Here is a 14,578-nt window from a genome sequence, read left to right as displayed (position 1 = left end):
TGGGGTCTCCAACTCAGCCCCGACTGAGCACTCCCCCGGCACCGCTTGTCGCCCACTGGGCTGGCACGCGGCCTTCCCTGACGGCTGCCCTCACTCAAGATGGCGGCTGGCGCCGGAAGCGGAAACGGGGCTGTGGGCGCGGCCGCACGTGGCGCCGGGTCCAGCATGGCGCGGAGCGGGAGGCTCCGCTCGGGAGCCGCGGCCAAGCTGAAGCGCTGGCGGAAGGGCCACAGCAGCGACTCCAACCCCGAGACCCGCCAGCATCGTCTGGCTGCCCGCAGCCGCTTCTGCAGCCGGCCGGCGGGTAAGGGTAGGGACAGGCGGCTCCTGACGTGTGCCCGGCTCTTCCCGGAGGGGTGCAGGGGCGCGGAGGGGCTGCGGGGCCAACCTTGGGGTCCTCCGAGAGCTGGGGCTGGGGCAGGAGTGAGAGCGGAGCCGCTGACAGTTCCAGGGCAGGCGGAGGCAGCAAACCGGGAAGGACAACCGAGGCGTAAGGAGTTTACCCCGTAGTAACGCCGGGCCTCGGAAGCGGAATGGGGCACCGCATGCTGCAGTGCCTCTCGTCCTGCGAGGCTCCCCAAAGCCATGGCCATATCTTTAAGTGTTGCTGTGGTGTCTGGTATGATGATGAGCGTGACAAACTAACATTCAGCCGGCCACATGATGGGGAAGGTAAACCCAAGTGTGAGAGCACTGGCTGCTCCTGGCCAAGGAAATCTTTCTCCTGTAGATGCTGGCTGCAGGCTGATGGCTGGGACTCACAGGGACGTACAGCATCTGTCCTGGCTGTCGGGTTGCTAGGGCTTCAGGCAGAAGAGGATAAATAGGGCAGAGTACAAGAAGCACTTTGATGTTAAAGTCTTGGCATGCATGGACATGATGCTCTCTTTCATCAGAGATGACTGGACTGCGCTCTGGTTTCTTTGCACAGGAACGAGGAGCTCTTTACAGTTATTCATGTGCTTTTGCCCATTGGGGCAAAGCAGCACCTGTATTCCACGTGCTGGATATGCGCTCCAGCCAAGCCAGTCTGGCTGGAAGGGGAGGGTAGCGTGGGGGATTTCAGGGTGAATGGTGGAGCACTGTGACTCCTCAGTTCTGACACATCTCTCACCTGCAGAGAAGAGTAACCTGACGGTGGATGCAGTGAAGCTGCACAATGAGCTGCAGTCAGGGTCCCTGCGTCTGCAGCGGGCGGGTGACAGCGCCCAGCGGATGGAGGAGGGCAGTGCTGAGGAGGCGGCCACCGAGAGATCCTCCGGCACCTTCCTGAGCGGCCTGAGCGACTGCAGCAACGTCACCTTCAGCAAGGTGCAGCGCTTCTGGGAATCCAACTCTGCTGCTCACAAAGAGGTACGGGCAGAGCAGGGCTGGGGAAGGGGGGTGTCTGGGCCCCTGGCTGTGAGGCTGAGAGGTGCTGACCTGCTGTGCTGGCTGCTCACAGATCTGTGCCGTGCTGGCGGCTGTGACAGAGGTGATCCGCTCCCGGGGCGGCAAGGAGAGCGAGACAGAATACTTTGCTGCACTGGTGAGTGCTGGTTGTGTGGAAGGGTCACGAGGGGAGCTGCTGCTGGCAGCATGGGTGGGCTCTGAGGAGGGATAGAGAAAGGTCTGTGCTTGTCGCCTGAGTGGCTTTGTTCAGCAGAGATGCTGCTGGGCTGCTCCTGGTTTCTTTTCCCCCTCCCCAGGGGTTGGGGAAGGGCTGGCCTGGTGTGACCCCTGCACCCCATCCCTTAGCCATCCCTTCTGTTCCCAGATGACCACGCTGGAGGCAGTGGAGTCCCCCGAGTCGCTGTCTGCTGTCGCCTACCTGCTTAACCTTGTCCTAAAGCGGTGAGTGGCTGGCAGAGAAGCAGAGAGAGCTAACAGACTCCATCATGGAGAAGGGATTGGCGCTGTCTTCCCTCCCCAGGCTGGGGAAGGAATCCACCTGGGATGAGCTGGCGATGCTGTCCCCTTTGTGACTGCTACCAGCTGTCTGCTCCTCACCCTACTGATATGTCCCCTTTTCCTGGCAGGGTCCCGAGCCCTGTTCTCATTAAAAAGTTCTCAGATGCCTCAAAAGCCTTCATGAGTATCGTGTCCTCACAGGCCTGCAGCAGCTCCACCTCTGCCCTGCGATGGGTGAGTAGCCAAGAGGCAGCCAGCCCTGTCAGCTCTGCTGAGTGCTGGGGTCAAGGCTGCTGCTGTAGGGTGGTGCTGGGTGCTCGGCCTGAGGCCCTTGCAGTGAAAGGGGGTTGTCTCTGTGGGGTGATGCTAATGCCCCTGCTGCTCCCTTGTCATAGGTGCTCTCTTGCCTGGCCACACTGCTACGAAAGCAAGACTTGGCAGCCTGGAGCTACCCTGTCACCCTGCAGGTCTATCACGGCTTGTTGAGCTTTTGTGTTCATACCAAGCCCAAGGTGAGAGCCCAGTGCTTCTGGCAGGAGATGATGCTACTCTGGGGGGTTTGTTTCTGGGGGTGGCTGTACCCCTGGGTCTGTAGTTTCTGCTCACCTGGGCTCCTCTTCCCTCAGGTGCGGAAGGCAGCGCAGCACGGCGTGTGCTCTGTCCTGAGGGGCAGCGAGTTCATGTTTGGCGATGCAGCCCCTGAGCATCACCCTGCAGCACCGTCCACTGCCAAGTTCTGTGTGCAGGAGATTGAAAAAGCTGGAGGTGTGGGGCACTGGAGCATGGGGTCTGTAGCTGCATGTGGGGGACTCTGCCACTGTGGGAGAATAAGGATTTGGAGGGAAGAGGGGAGATTGGAGCATGCTGGATTCCTGGGGAGGATATGAGATATCTTTGGGGCATTATGGTGTTTTGAAGCCTCAGCCATTCTGGTGGTTTCCTGCTCCCATGAGTTAGGGGAGTGTTCACCCTGGTTCTGTGGGTCAGCCCCACTGCTGCCATGGGTCTTTGCCTTGGGCAGGGCTTTGCTGTGGTGTCCCACAGGCTCAGGTTGCTCTGTTCCTGTAGGTGCCAAGGAGGCCACTACCACCCTGCATGTCCTTGCCCTGCTGCGGGACGTGCTGCCCTGCTTCCCTGCAGCTGTGGTGAAGACCTGCTGTGAGACCTTGCTCAGAGTCATGACTCTCAGCCATGTGGTGAGTGTTCCTGCTCCAGGGATGACAAGGGCAGACCCTTTCCCCATGGGCTACACTCTGAAAGGGATCAGATTCTCTCATCTGCCAACTGGGAGCCTGAAAATGCAGGATGCCAATGGAAAAGGGCCTAGGACTGCTGTGGAAGAGGGAGGCTATGCAGACCCAGCATAGTTGCAGTAGTGCTGGGTTTTCCAGGGCAGAGCCTGCTTTGGGATAGGGGGACTGGGTTCAAAGCAGAGCCCCCTCTCCTGACACCGTGTCCTTTGCAGCTGGTGACAGCGTGTGCCATGCAAGCTTTCCACAGCCTCTTCAGCGCCCAGGCCAGTGTGGCCTGCCTGCCAGCTGAGCTCAATGCCCAGATCATCACTGTGAGTGTGGGCTACCAGTGTGGGGAGGGACAGAGCTGGCAGTTGCACAGCACCCACCCACCCACCCAACCTTCTGCTTCTGCAGGCTCTCTACGACTACGTGCCCAGCACAAGTGACCTGCAGCCACTGCTGACCTGGCTGTCCACCATGGAGCGGGCTCACATCAACCTGGGCAGGTGCAGACAGGGGCTGTGGCTGGGTGAGGGGAGAGGTGCCTGCTTGGTCTCTAATCTGGCTTTTCTTTCCTCTCCAGGCTGCAGAAGGACCTGTGCTGGGCTCACCTGCCCCGGCTCTTCTCTGCTGCCATGAACTGCTTCCTCTCCCCACACTCCCAGGTGGTGTCAGCAGCAGCACAGACCCTGGAGGTACCACACTCAGACACCTCTCCTTGCTTGGATACCCTGGGCCTTGTGGGGGGCTCTGCCATGGGGTTTGGGGCTTGCCAGCAAGGGATATGCCCCTCTGTGCCTGTGAGGCTGGGGGTTCTGTGGTTCAGCAGCTGTCTCATTTTTCCTATTTGCCCTTGCAGACCATCCTGAGTGAGTGTATTGCTCCCCACATGGAGGATGTGGGCACTGTGTCTGCATCTGCCCCAGCCCCTGCTGCCTACTTGTGCAAGATGTTCAGGTGAGGAGCAGCGATGTGGGAGGGGCTGCCCATGGGTCTGGCTGAGCTCTGACCAGCCTCTGCTCAGTCTTCAATGGGGTCTAGCAGGCCTGGTGGGCGCCCTGAACACTGCCAGTGTGACCATCTTCCTTCTTCTCCCCAGATCAGTGGAGGAAGGGCTGACATACCGTTTCCATGCAGCATGGGATGAAGTTCTGCGAGTGTTGGAGGTCTTCTTTGAGACATGTGGGAAGCAGTGCCATCCCATCATGAGGAAGGTGAGCCAGGCTAAAAGGGCGCAGATTCATCCATAGAGGCTGGTGGGGTGAGTGCAGTGCTGTCTGGGCTGTGTTGCCCCCTCCAGCTGGAGCAGGGCCATGCTGTTTGCCCTGCTCTGTTGTCTGTGTGTGGCCAGAGCGTGCACAGCTTTGGGACCCTCGGCACAGGGACATGTAGGGCAGCTGGCATCCCTGGGCAGGCAGAGTGATTTGTGCCAGCCCTGTGCACGTGGCTCTTCTGTGACTGTCCTGCCCTGTTCCCACAGTGTCTCCAGTCGCTGTGTGACCTGCGTCTCTCCCCACACTTTCCCTACACTGCTGAAGTGGACCAGGCAGTGGGGGCTGCTGTGAGCACCATGGGTCCTGAGGTGCTCCTGGAGGCTGTGCCCCTGGAGATCAATGGCAAGGAGTGAGTACAGTCACAGGGTAGCAGCTTTGCTGTGGCTGTTATGTTCCCGTTCAGTCCGCGTGCAGTACTGCAGGTATGGCTGCTAAGCCTACCTGTGCCCAGCTTTGGGGCTGGGTGAAGGTGCCCTGTGCCCTGGGGCTGATGCTGGCAGTGCCCCACACCCTCCTGAGCCATGCCTTTCCTCCCCAGGGAGACGCTGGATTTCCCCCGCAGCTGGCTCCTGCCGGTGCTGCGGGACAACGTGCAGGGTGCACGCCTTGGCTTCTTCACCAGCTACTTCTTGCCTTTGGCAGCCACCCTGAAAAGCAGAGGTGAGGAGAGCAGCATGTTAGGGGCCTCAGCAGTCCAGGGTATTCTGTGGGACCTCCCTTCTGTGCCCTGAGGTGGAGCAAGGCTTTGCAATGTCTTCTGCTCCACTCATCTCTTTCTCTTCTGCAGCCGTGGAGTTTACCCAGGCTGGGAAGAGTGTGGAGGCCAAGCTGTACGACACGCTGCAGTGGCAGGTAACAGCCAGCGCCTGGGAGCCTTGCCATAGTGTACCCCTGGCACCAGGCTGGGGAACAGTGACTTGGGCAAAGACTGTGGCCTCACACTTTTTCGTTTGCCTTCCAGGTCTGGACTCTGCTTCCTGGCTTCTGCACGCATCCCACGGATGTGCTGGGGGCCTTCAAGGGGCTGGCCCGCACCCTGGGCATGGCCATCAGTGAGCGCCCCGATCTCCGCCCCACCGTGTGCCAGGCCTTGCGCACCCTCATCCACAAAGGCTGCGAGACAGGTTGGGGCAAAACAGGTCCTTGTGGGGGGTTCCTGCCACCTCTGGGAGGGGAAATGCTGCTCTGTAGCCCCTGTCATCCTTTCCCTAGATGCGGAGCGGGCAGAAGTGGGTCGCTTTGCCAAAAATTTCCTGCCCATCCTGTTCAACGTGTACAGCCAACCCGAGGAGGATGGGGGCACAAGTGCTCAGCGCCGCTCTGTGCTGGACACTGTCCGTGCTTACCTGACCATCACAGATCCTCAGGTGAGGGGCACTGGGGCAAGCTGTCCTGGCTTGGGCCAGAATCTCCCAGCTGGACTCAGTCTGATGGGGCTTTGGTGCAGGCCTGACTGATGAGGACAGGAAGAAAGGCTTTGACCAGAGAACAGCCCTTCCTGCCCCCATGGGCAGGGAGACCTCTCAGCCCACAGTCTGGGATTTCCCAATCACATCTCACCCATCATGCACAAGCTCTTTGTGAATTTGTCCAGGTCTTTTTGGACTCACTGGTGCTTCTGGTCTCCACAAAGTCCTTTAGCAAGTTGTTTGCCAGGTGGATTGTAAACTCTTGTAAAAGCACTCGCTTCAATCAGTTCTGATCCTGCTCTCTGTGCCTGCCCTGCAGATGGTGTGTGGATTCCTGGAAAAAGCCAGTGCAAAGCTGACCAGTCCTGAGAGCTCTGAGTTTGCCAGGTAACACCTGGGAGCTGATGCTGATGGGTAGGACTCCTGGCATGCTCCTGGTGAGCAGCACTAGGGCATTGTCCTGTGTGGGCTTTGCCACCATTGTGCACTTGATGTGACCTGCAGCTGGTGTCCCAGCTTGGTTAGGATGTGATGCCACAGTTAACAGCTGCAGCTGTGTGTCCTTCTCTGCTGCAGACTCTCCATCCTGGACCTGGTAGTGGCAATGGCACCCTATGCTGATGAGCAGTCCCTGGACTCCTTGTACCGTACCATCCAGCCTTCCCTCCAGGTGAGTTGGTCCTCAGCCCTGACAGATGCTGGGGCTGCAGTGGGGCACCTTCTGCTTGCTGCCAGCTTGGACCCACACTCTAGGGACTGAGCAGCTGCCATAAGGGATGGGTCTCTGCTGGGTGGTGTGGGGTGCTGATGTCCCTTCAGACACCGTGGTGAGGGGCTGCCTTGACAGTGGGAGCATGCTGGCTGTCCCTGCAGAGCAAAGAGCGCAGCATGCAGAAGAAGGCGTACCGTGTGCTGGAGGAGGTGTGTGCTGCTCCCCACGCTCCCTGCCAGGCCTTCGTCCACTCCCACCTCCAGGAGCTGCAGGCAGCGCTGCTGGACTCGCTCAAGAGCGCAGCATCCCCGGCCAAGAGGGTGAGAGCAAGGGCTGTGCTGGTGGTGATCAGCACTGCTGGAAGGGAAGGGATCGGGTGGGGGGCAGGGTAACCAGGTGTGTGTCCCTGGGTGTACCACTGCTGGTCTCTTTCTCTCCCCAGCCACGGCTGAAATGCCTGTTCCACATTGTGAAGCAGCTATCTGCAGAGCACGAGCCTTTTGTCACTGCCCTGGTCCCAGAGGTGAGCGTGGTCCCTGTGAGGAGCTGGCTGGTCCTGGCTGTGGTGGTGGCAGCAGTGGTGACACGCTGTGTTCCTCCAGGTCATCCTGTGCACCAAGGAGGTGTCTGTGGGGGCCCGCAAGAACGCCTTCATGCTGCTTGTGGAGATGGGCCATGCTTTCATCCGCTTTGGGCCCACCCCTGAAGGTGAGCTTCTGTTCTACTTGCTCAGCCCCACGGCCACTCTGACCCCAGGAAGGTCAGACCCAGGCCGAGCATTCTGCTGCAGTGGTCCAGGGATGCTGCTGGACGCAGAGTGAGTCGGGCCCTGAGTCATCCCCCTCTTGCAGAGGCCATGCAGCGCTTCCTGCTCCTCATCTACGTGGGGCTCACTGGCTCAGTCACCATGATCAGCTGCACTGTGCTGGCACTGACCCGCCTGTTCTTCGAGTTCAAAGGTGAGCAGGAGGGCTGGGGGGACGAGGCAGAGCCCTTTGGGGAAGGTGGGTGCTGGGAGGAAGCCATCTGTGGCTGAGTCCCGCCGTGGTTGCAGATCACCTGGAGTTCAGTGTGGTGGAGCAGCTCCTGCAGAACATCTGCCTGTTGCTGGCCTCCCGCACACGGGATGTGGTCAAGGCAGCCCTGGGATTCCTGAAGGTCACACTGCTGCTGGTGGACACCAAGCTCCTGGCCAAGCATGTCCAGACAATGGTGAGATCATGCACGGGGTGCCTCGAGGAGGGTGGTGGGCAAAGCTGTGTCTGCCTTGGGCAGACAGGAGGATCTCCAGCTGCACTCTGCCTGGGAGCCAAGGAAACAACCTTGGTCTCAGTGGCTGAGATGGCAGCGAGGAGGCTCCTCTCCTGCATCCTGGCATAGATGTGCCAAAAAAGCCCCATGAACTAGCACTGCCAAGCATGGACACCTCCCCATGGCCTTACCTGGGGCAGGCATGGAGAGACGGCACCAGGGTGAACAAGGTGGCCACGCAGATAAAGGCTGGGAGGCTGGGTCCCCAAGGCAGGTGTGCTTTGGTCTTGAGGGTCTCTGTCCTGACAGCTGGAGGCTGTAGGGAACCTTTCAGATGACATGAGGCGCCACTTCCGTATGAAGCTGCGAAACCTCTTCATCAAGTTCATCCGCAAGTTCGGGTATGCCAGGGTGTCCTGGGGTGGTGAGGGTGCTCTCTGGGGAGCAGTGCTGGAGAAGGTGGATGCTGACTGCTCTCTGTGTGTTTCCTCAGCTTTGAGCTGGTCAAGGGGCTGCTGCCAGCCGAGTACCATAAGGTGCTGGTGAACATCCGCAAGGCGGAATCCCGGAGCCGCAAGCAGCGTGCCCTGAAGAAGGCAGCTGCAGATACAGATGAGGAGGAGGCAGCACCACCACAGCCCAGAGGAGACAGGTGAAGATGGGCTCAGGGTCAAGAAAGAGCAGCCCCCACAGGGGACTTGGTACTCCATCTGCTCAGCTGGTCCTCCTAGAGATGCTGGAGACATCTGCAGGGCTGCTCTTCATTGTGGGGCAGGGTGCACCCCTGGGCTTAATCCATTTTCCATCATCCTTTCCATCTTTTGACCAGTATGGAGGAGATCCTGGCTGACTCAGAGGATGAGGAGGAGGAAGAGGAGGAACGGCATCGGAGCAAGGAGTGGAGGAAGCAAGCACGGCAGAAGGGCCAGGCATGGCTCAAGGAAGGGGAAGATGATGAGCCCCTCAACTTCCTGGACCCTAATGTGTCCCAGCGGGTGCTGGGTAAGGAATAGAGCTTCAGATGGGGCTAGGGAGGGATGGATGGGGCAGGGGCTGCTGCAATGCACAGGGGCCCTGGGGGTTGCTGCCCCCAGAATTGGATCCTTCTGCAGGCCCTGACCCATTTCTCTGTGAGCAGCCACCAAGCCAGGCCCCAAGCGGTCCAGAGGAGTAAGCCATGATTTCCAGATGTCTGAGGATGGACGCCTGATCATCCATGAAGAGGAAGAGGAGCTGGATGATGATGAAGGCAAAGGTACTACCTGGGCTGACAGGGGCCACTCTAAGACTTGCTCTGGGTCTCTGAATGGTTTTCATCCTGCCACCTGCATGTGGGATCTTGGGGGGATGTGGGTGGAAGTGGCAGGAGCTGGTATGGCCTTGTGTCACACCGAGTGGCTCTCTTCTGGGCTGGTGCCCAGGGGAAGCAGTCACCCACATCATCAGGAGGGTGCTGGTTCAGCAGAGGCACCCTGCTACTGCCACCCCCTCCAGGGGCTAGCACAGTACCAGGGCTCTGCCATGCCCTCATCACACACTGACCTTCTCATCCTGTCCCATAGGAGCAGATGAGGAGATGGCGGATGTGCTGCAAGATGTGGGGCTCCGCAGTGTGAGTATGGGGCTCGTGGTCCTGAGGAGATGCTGGGGGAACTCACCCTTGCCAAGCCACTGCCTGTGCCACGGCAGCTGCAGCTCTGCCCAAGAGGCCAGTGGGGACACCAGGCAATTGCCAGCTGCTTGGTGGGGTGCAGAAAGTTGTCTGGGATGGGGATGGGCTGTCTGGAAAGCCTCTTGGTGCCCATGGGAGGAAGCAGGAGGTTGGGGGTTGATGGGAGGGCAGAACTGTAAAGACAAGCCAGCTGCAGGGTTCCTGCTCTTTTTCTGCAGAAGAAAAGTCAGAAGCGTCGGTTCAGAGAGGAGCCAGATGATGAGGAAGCTGAGGGTGGAACCTCTTCTCAGTATAGAGGTAAATCCTCTGCCTGTGCCCAGTCTGGGGCTCCCCAGAGGGCCAGAACCGTGTGTCATCCCAGATCACATGGCACGTGATTGCATGCAGGTGGTTCCTGAATATCTCCATTTTGGGAGGCACCAGAATGTCTCTCCAGGCAGTCTGTTCCAGTGCACAGTCACCCACACAGCAAAGAACTTCCTGGCATCAGTTTCTACCATTGCCTCTTGTCCTATTGCCCAACAGCAGTGAGCAGAGCCTGATGCTATCCTCTTGACACCCTCCCTTCAGATACTTACAGACATTGATGAGGTCCCCTTTTAGGTGCCTCTTTTCTGGTCGGAACAGGCCCAGCTCTCAGCCTTTCCTCATAAGAGAGATGCTCCAGTCCCTTAATCCTTTACTGGACCAGCTCCATGAGCTCAATGTGTCTCTTGTACTGCTGAGCCCAGAACTGGACACAATATTCCAAGTGCATGCTCGCTTGGGCTGAGTTAGAGGGGCAGGATCCCTTTCCTTGACCTGCTGGAAATGCTCTTCCTAATGCACCCTAGGACACTGTTGGCCCTCTTGGCCACCAGGGCACTGCTGGCTCATGAGCAATTTGTTTTCTACCAGGATCCCCAGGTCCTTCTCTGCAGAGCTGATTTCCTGCAGGTTGGCCCCCAGTCTGAACTGGTGCTTGGGGTTATTTCTCCCAAGGTGCATTTGCCTTCAGTAATTTCAGACAGTTCTCTGCACATTTCTCCTGAAATTTTACTTGTGGGAAATGGCCACCCCTCTGCTGTCCTGACACCAAGAGCTGGAGGCAAAAACAGGAACAGCTTCCACAGAAGCCTAGAACTGGGCAGGGGGAGGCCCAGGACCCCCTTCCAACACTCATTCTCTTTTCCAGCTGGAGGCTCTGGGATCCATCGGCCGCTGAACAAGGTGCCAGCCTTCGGTGCAGAGTATAGATCCAAGGTGAGGGACCCATGGGGTGGCAGGGTTTGTCTGTGGGGATGCTTGGATTTTGCTGGGGCAGGAAGCACCATTTTTGTTGGTAGTGTGGTCCTGTAGCACCAAGGTTGGAGGGGATCTCTGCTCCAAGAGTTGCCAAACGCTCAGTATGTCTGAACGCTGCCAGCCCATTTCAAACTTCCTGTCCCATCCTTGCCATGGACAGTTCCTGCTTACTGCTCAAAGCAGGTGTCTAACATCATGTTGGTGGGAAATCAGCTCCCAGGGCAGTGTGCTGAGCTGGCACCCCACTGCAACACAGTCTTTGGGATAGCCAGGTGGCAGGGTTGCACTGGAATGGGATGCATGTGTCTTCCCTGGTGCTGCATCTTCTCTCATGTCACTGTCTCCCACAGAAAGGTAAAGGTGATGTGAAGAAGAAGGGCCAACTCGACCCCTATGCCTACATCCCCCTGAACAGAGCTAAACTCAACAGAAGGTGAGGCTAACCAGGGAGGGCACAGCAGTGGGAACAGCTTTGATCCTGAATTTGTTAGGGGTTTTTTGGTGGGTTTGGGAGCTCCCTGTCATCTGCTGTGCCACTCCCTGTGGAGTCTGGAGCAGCATCCCCATGGGTTAGGTGTGCCCAGTGCCTGCACCACACCAGCCCCATGGGTTAGATGTTCCCAGTGCCTGCACCAAACCAGCTCCCTGCTCTTTGCCCCCTGCAGGAAGCGGGCGAAAATGCAGGGCCAGTTCAAGGGCCTGATGAAGGGCGCGCAGCGCGGGGCCAAGGCCGGCCGCAGGAACCGTCTGAAGGCCCAGCGCTCCTGAGCACACTCCAGTGCTCCACCTGCCCAAGGACACAGCCTCCTGTTCGTGGAACAGCTGGAAGTCCTCTTGAAGGTGACCTGCGTTTGTCTGAGATTCCCTGGGAAGCCACTTGGATGTATTATGGACTAATGGCCCTTCTGTGCCTGGTACAGGCATGGGGGTGTGTGTGTGTGTGAGAGCAAGTGATGTGTAAAGAATTCTCTATATTGATAAATATCCTCTGTTCTTACCCAGCCCAGATTCCTCCTCTCTCTCCTTCTCTCCAGATCTTGCATAACTGTGCTGTGCCTTCTGTCCACGTGCAGTGGGTCCTTCTGCCACTGCAGGGCTGCATCCTGCAGGGCTCACATCAGCATCAGCCTGGGCCTGGGGCTCTCTCTCCCACATTGGGCTTGCCTGGAGGCTGCCAGGAGCAGCACTGGGGCACAGAGCAGTGGGGCACATGTGCAGTAGGGCTGAGATGTGGAGCTGGCCATAGAACAAAGCCGGAGAGGCTGAAGTCCCTACAACCAGCTTTCTTTACCAAATTCCTGGCAGGCTCTTCTGCCCAAAGCCGTGGCCAGGGGATCTGTGCCATGTGGAAAATGATTGCCATTTGACCACTGGACACTTTTCCCATATCAGCCATGCTTGATGGCAGGGCAGGAACAGCTTGCTGCAAATTTCTTCAAACTGGCTGGAAAAGTGCTATGGCAAAGCTCTGTGCCTTGCCATTTCTCTTACCTTTGAGAGCTGAGAGAAGCCCTTTGCTGTGGCCACTTCCTGCTAGACCTGAGCAGCATGAGTAATCCTGGAGCCTTTTAGCTGCTCAGCCCTGTCACATTGGCCTGAGCATCAAGCCCAGCTCTGTTTTGCCCAGCTACTTCTCTGTTGAGTGCAAAAGATGGTGTTTGGCCCAAGTGTGCTGCAGAGAGCAGCACTGAGGGTAGTGGGTACAGGTCCCATTGCTCACACTGCTAAGAACATGTGTTGATGAATGTAGCTGGCTTTCCCTTCCTCTTTCATATTAAAAAGCCTTCAGCCCTTTGTAATTTCCTTTTGTGGCAGCTTACATGCTGGAATTGCAACGCTTCTCAGTTCTGTAATAAGCTAAAGGGATTGTGCTTGTTCAGCCTCTTACTGCAGGCTTCTTTCTGGAGGCTGCAAATCCAGTTTTGTGGCTTTCTTATGCTTGGTTTTTTTTTTCCAAGATCCTTTTAAAAGCCTGGGATGGAGGAGGAGCTCTTGTACTGATACTGGTCCTGCCTTGTCAGGAATGCTGTTCCCTGTGTGCTTTCCCACCCAGGGCTCTCAGTGGGACTCTTGAGCCCCATGACCAAGTTGAGGTGCTGCTGCTTGTCCTGCCAGAAGGCAGCTCACAGCCTGGTCTACAGGACAGGCTTGTCCAGCAGCACCTTGTGACCAGGAGCTGCACCATCTTCTGCTGCCTGCAGCGTGGGCCTGATGCCCTCCCCTCCCCTGAGAGCAGGCTGGGGAGACAGGCAGCAGTCACCTTCTGAGACACCTGTAACCTGAGGCTCTAGACCCAGCAGAGCTATCTGTCTTCCTGCTTTCCCTTCTCTCCTTGGAGACAGGGCCTGGAGAAGGCTGTAGCTAATTTATTTGGGAGCTCCAGCTTACTCACTCTATTGTTCTTCATTTGCATGTTGTTGCTTAAATTAGTCTATGCCTGCATGAACAGAAGAGATTTATTAGCACAGAGAATGGTGTTCACCTGAGCTGGAGTCCAGAGAATGGATTCTACTGCAACAACATCTTGTTAATCAGCTAATTAATCATGTAATGCAATGGAAACCCTGGGTGAGGAGATGTCATCCTGCCTGGGAAGGCTGGCTGTGAGTCAAGCCTGCTCCCCACCAGCAGCTGCCCCTGGCAGGGAGCAGAGCTGCAGCCTGGGGACCCTCAGGAGCCTGAGCACGTCTCTGACACGGGGCAGGTGAGGGGGGTCGTGCCTCCTGCCCCTGCCTGCCACAACTGCTTTGCAGGTACCTGTGGGGAGGCAGCAGTTGGGGACCTGGAGACGTGCTTGGCTTTTGCTGCTTAGGCTGGGAGGTGGCTTGAAGGCTGTTTCTTCATCCAGCAGGCTCTTAAACCATGAAGTACCAGTATGGAGCCACACTTGCACATGACATTGTCACAAAGGGTTCCTAACCCTTGCAGATAGCAGCTTGAGGAGAGGCTGGCAGGACTAACACGTCCCCCAGTGCTGGCTAAATGCCCACCCTGATTCTTAAAGCTGATGTGCCCCATGGCTTGTGCCCACCCACCATCCAGGTGGACCACCCCATCCTGGAAGCACACTGCAGGGCCTTTTGGGGTTCCCCATTCAGAGTTGGGATTCCTCACACACATGCTGCAGACATGGGAAAACCCTCCTGGGGACAGCATACAAGAGGAGCTTTGGTGTTTAAGCTGAAATGATTGGCAGCAAGATAATTAAGTGTGGAGTTTTAAAATGCCAAGGGACCACTCCAGCTGAAATCTAGTCAATTAAAAAAATATTACATTAATTCCTAGTCCCTCAGCACTCCAATCTACAGTTTCAATTGTTTCTAAGTTCTTTCTGTAGTTGCTACCTGAGCACTGCAGGTGCAGCAAGTGTAGAGGGCCACAGGGACCCTGGCTGTGAGCACTCATATGCTTTCACCCACAAAGAGGAAAAACAGGGAATAAAACTGCTCTTCCAGTATCTGTGTTCTCTATTAGTCCTTGATGCAGAGCAGTGATAAAAGCACTCAAGCCGCGATGGGAATTGCACTTTATGGTGTAACTCGTGCTTCTTGGAGCAGGCTCGGGGTCCGTCAGGCCGGTGTGGGTTTCCCTGCAGTGGAGGTGTTGCGGCACCGCTCTGCTGCGCGGCTCCCGGTGCCGGGGCGGCCGTGCCGAAGGCCTGCGCCGCCGCCTACAACTCCCAGCAGGAAGCGCGCCGCACGGGCTGCCGTTCCCCCGCACCGCCCCCTCGTGCGCGCGGATCGGCCGTTGTCCGTTCAAACTGGCCAATAGCGGCGGGGCAGTGCCGGCCGCAGCCAATGGCGTGGCGCAGCGCGGGCGGGGCGGGGCCGAGGGGGTGGTGCGGCGGGCCA

At 57.7% G+C, this 14,578-nt stretch overlaps 1 protein-coding gene across 1 annotated transcript; it reads left to right on the top strand.

Moving 5' to 3' along the window:
- Positions 1-141: 141 nt before the first annotated feature.
- On the top strand, positions 142-12,326 carry RRP12 (ribosomal RNA processing 12 homolog). Its single transcript, XM_054276742.1, has 34 exons — positions 142-304; positions 1,121-1,353; positions 1,445-1,528; positions 1,757-1,833; positions 2,019-2,124; positions 2,286-2,402; positions 2,517-2,655; positions 2,959-3,086; positions 3,356-3,454; positions 3,540-3,631; positions 3,709-3,820; positions 3,985-4,082; positions 4,225-4,339; positions 4,606-4,748; positions 4,938-5,059; positions 5,187-5,251; positions 5,361-5,523; positions 5,612-5,766; positions 6,128-6,195; positions 6,385-6,478; positions 6,682-6,840; positions 6,963-7,043; positions 7,123-7,228; positions 7,372-7,479; positions 7,575-7,732; positions 8,081-8,172; positions 8,265-8,423; positions 8,601-8,773; positions 8,910-9,026; positions 9,334-9,383; positions 9,662-9,740; positions 10,618-10,685; positions 11,078-11,160; positions 11,393-12,326. The coding sequence occupies exons 1-34, from the start codon at positions 166-168 to the stop codon at positions 11,493-11,495; spliced, it is 3,885 nt and encodes a 1,294-aa protein (XP_054132717.1). The 5' UTR covers positions 142-165; the 3' UTR covers positions 11,496-12,326.
- The last annotated feature ends 2,252 nt before the right edge of the window (positions 12,327-14,578 follow it).

Source organism: Melozone crissalis, unplaced genomic scaffold, assembly GCF_028551555.1.
Source record: "Melozone crissalis strain CALT ecotype California unplaced genomic scaffold, PUWL_Pcris_2 ptg000019l_1, whole genome shotgun sequence".
Lineage (NCBI taxonomy): Eukaryota > Metazoa > Chordata > Aves > Passeriformes > Passerellidae > Melozone > Melozone crissalis.
This window is presented reverse-complemented; position numbering and strand designations above follow the sequence as displayed.